General features: G+C 43.5%; 1 protein-coding gene across 1 annotated transcript; it reads right to left on the reverse strand.

The window, feature by feature from the left end:
* Window positions 1-1,038: 1,038 nt before the first annotated feature.
* Window positions 1,039-2,585, reverse strand: LOC119337431 (60S ribosomal protein L22-2-like). Its single transcript, XM_037609570.1, has 2 exons — window positions 2,263-2,585; window positions 1,039-1,447 (listed from the first exon to the last, which is right to left on the reverse strand). The coding sequence occupies exons 1-2, from the start codon at window positions 2,511-2,513 to the stop codon at window positions 1,303-1,305; spliced, it is 396 nt and encodes a 131-aa protein (XP_037465467.1). The 5' UTR covers window positions 2,514-2,585; the 3' UTR covers window positions 1,039-1,302.
* Between the last annotated feature and the right edge of the window lie 84 nt (window positions 2,586-2,669).

A 2,669-nucleotide genomic window follows, 5' to 3' on the forward strand; every position in this document is an offset into this window, starting at 1 on the left:
AAGTAAACACATATAAAAAGCTCATTTAAAAAAATGCACCATGGATGCTGGCCATGCAAGCTTTGGACATGAAATGAACAAACTTACATTGTTTTGGGACCCAAAATTGTAGTTTCGAAGTTATAGGACTAAACTAACACACCTCCAATAGTTTTAGGATCCAAAACTACGGTTTCAAAGTTATAGGACTAAACTGACATACCTCTAATAGTTTTAGGACTCATGATGCATTTTACTCGTGTTTTTACTCACGTGTAAATTTTAAGGATAAATGACTTCTGTAGTATTGTTTTTAAAAGTAAGGTTAATATAATCAGTTTTGTTTTATTTGTTCTGAATACCGTAAATGACTTATGTACTATTGTTTTTAAAAGTAAGGTTAATATAATCAGTTTTGTTTTATTTGTTCTGAATACCATGAAAGTCGTTTTGTTGCTAAACTTTATACAGGAGTACTATCCTAGACAATGCTTGTTCCATGGAAAAAATTTCATCGAGTGTAGGCTAATGTTTTTTTCCTTTGAAATGTGAAGGATTGGTTCCTATCCTATATAGAAATAGGTTCAAAGGGATTTTTCCTACCAAGTTTTTATCCTTTACAATTCCTACAATATTCCTATGAACCAAAGAGGCCCTAGGAAACCTAGTATCCACTACAACCTTTTAGAAAAATCCTGTGATTCAATCAAACTCTAATCCAGTAGGAAGAGCACCCTGAAGAGGCAATCGAGGACGCTGTTTATTGGATTTAATTTGGACCCTGCAGGAAATGGGTTGATACTTGTGTGACCTGACCCTGTTGCTCCAAGTGAAATTCGTTCTAGGGTTCTAAAAGATATTCTCCATTTTTTCCCTTTCCCAGAAACCGTGCGTGTTGCAACATTTCTAGGACACACATCGTTTCTCATGTGATTCAATCAAACGAAAATTCCATTTGTTTATCTGTGATTCAATCAAACTCTCAGTAGCAAGAGCACCCTGAAGAGGCAATCGAGGACGCTGTTTATTGGATTTAATTTGGACCCTGCAGGAAATGGGTTGATACTTAATAAAGGCATTTGACTTGAGAAGGAAACCGTGCCTGTTGCAACATTTCTACGCCCCACATACTCTCACCAACATTTCTATAAACTACAAGAACAAGAACGGACAATTCTTCAGCTTGGTTATCTAAGCATCCATCACATGGCGTCCTGGCCACAATTCAAAACAGGGGTGAAAAAATAAACATCAAAACTCTACTGCAGAAGTGCTCCAACAAGTTCAAAGTTCCACACGGCACAGAAACAAGGCAGTGCACATCTAGTCCTCCTCCTCGCCCTCGTTCTCAGCAATGTTGAAGTACCGGAGCTCGTAGACGCTGCGGTCCTTGTTGGATGAAATCACCCGAAGCCAGTCACGCACGTTGTGCTTCTTCAGGTACTTCTTCGTCAAGTACTTCAAGTACCTGCGAAAATGAGAACATATGAGATTCAACATAAGAGGAGTGCATGATACACAATGAACAAAAGCAGCATATGAACACAGGAGCCACTGTTCACGAGACAGGTAACAGATGCGTTGTATGGACTACTGAACTGGATAACAGAAGCAATACTCATTTTTAAGCAGGACTTGGGTGAAACTGTATTTGAAGCATTTACTACTAAAATGGATAATAAAGATTTGAAGCAAGACTTGTATCCAGAATTCTGGACCTCCAACAGAGGGGGCTAAATTAGGTTCACACCATAGGCAACATGCCTTATGTGATCATCCGTCAGGAAGAAAAACTGTACCAGCATAAAATTTTCATGGCTAAAATGAAACATTGACCAACAAAACAAAAAGCAAGCACTAGAACATCAACTGTAACCGAAAGAGCCACAACTTGTATAGTTCTATGTCAGAAAGTGAAAAGAACTGTAGTAATGACTAGTGACAACAGTTTCCACTATGTAACAGCGTGCAATCAGCAAATCTGCTACTGATGGAGCCACTAATACAGTTGCCATCTCAATCTCTAATACTGGACTGACATTGAAAGATATCATGGTAAAAACTAATACGAACTTAGAATGCGTCGACAGAATACTTCAAGCGCTCCACATTATTCAGCCATCACAAATGGAGAGAGAATTCCTAATCGCGGTCCACTAGCAGACTGACAACCTTTGATACATCTGCCCTAGGATTCAACAAGTGCTACCCAGCAACCACGCCCGACCAGGACTGCGCTTGTGCGTGGATCTGGGGAGGGAGGGAGCGGCTGCATGTCCGTACCTCTTGGAGAAGGCCCCGTCGGAGGTGACGGTGACCTTGCTCTTGTCGCGGGCGACGGTGACGGAGTCCCCGAGGTTGCCGGCCTTGCCCCCGGCGACCTTGATGCGCTCCTGCAGGAACTTCTCAAGCGACGCGATCTCCATGATCTTGTCGTCGACGGGCTTGGTGCAGTCGATCACGAAGGTGACCGACCCCTTCTTCTTCCCGGCGCCCGCGCCGCCCTTGGTAGCCGCCGCCACGCCGCGCGCCATCTCGGTCTCCGCCTTGCCCGCTCTCCGGAGTCTGCTTCGGTGGTGGCTGCGCCGAGTCGATAGGGTTTCTCGGACGTGGGCGGAGGTCTCTTATAAATACGGTTAGGGTTGGGAAGATCGGACGGTCGCTGTTGCTCGCTGGAGATATCGTAGGCC

The sequence above is a fragment of the Triticum dicoccoides genome, chromosome 7B (assembly GCF_002162155.2).
Source record: "Triticum dicoccoides isolate Atlit2015 ecotype Zavitan chromosome 7B, WEW_v2.0, whole genome shotgun sequence".
Taxonomy (NCBI): Eukaryota; Viridiplantae; Streptophyta; class Magnoliopsida; order Poales; family Poaceae; genus Triticum; species Triticum dicoccoides.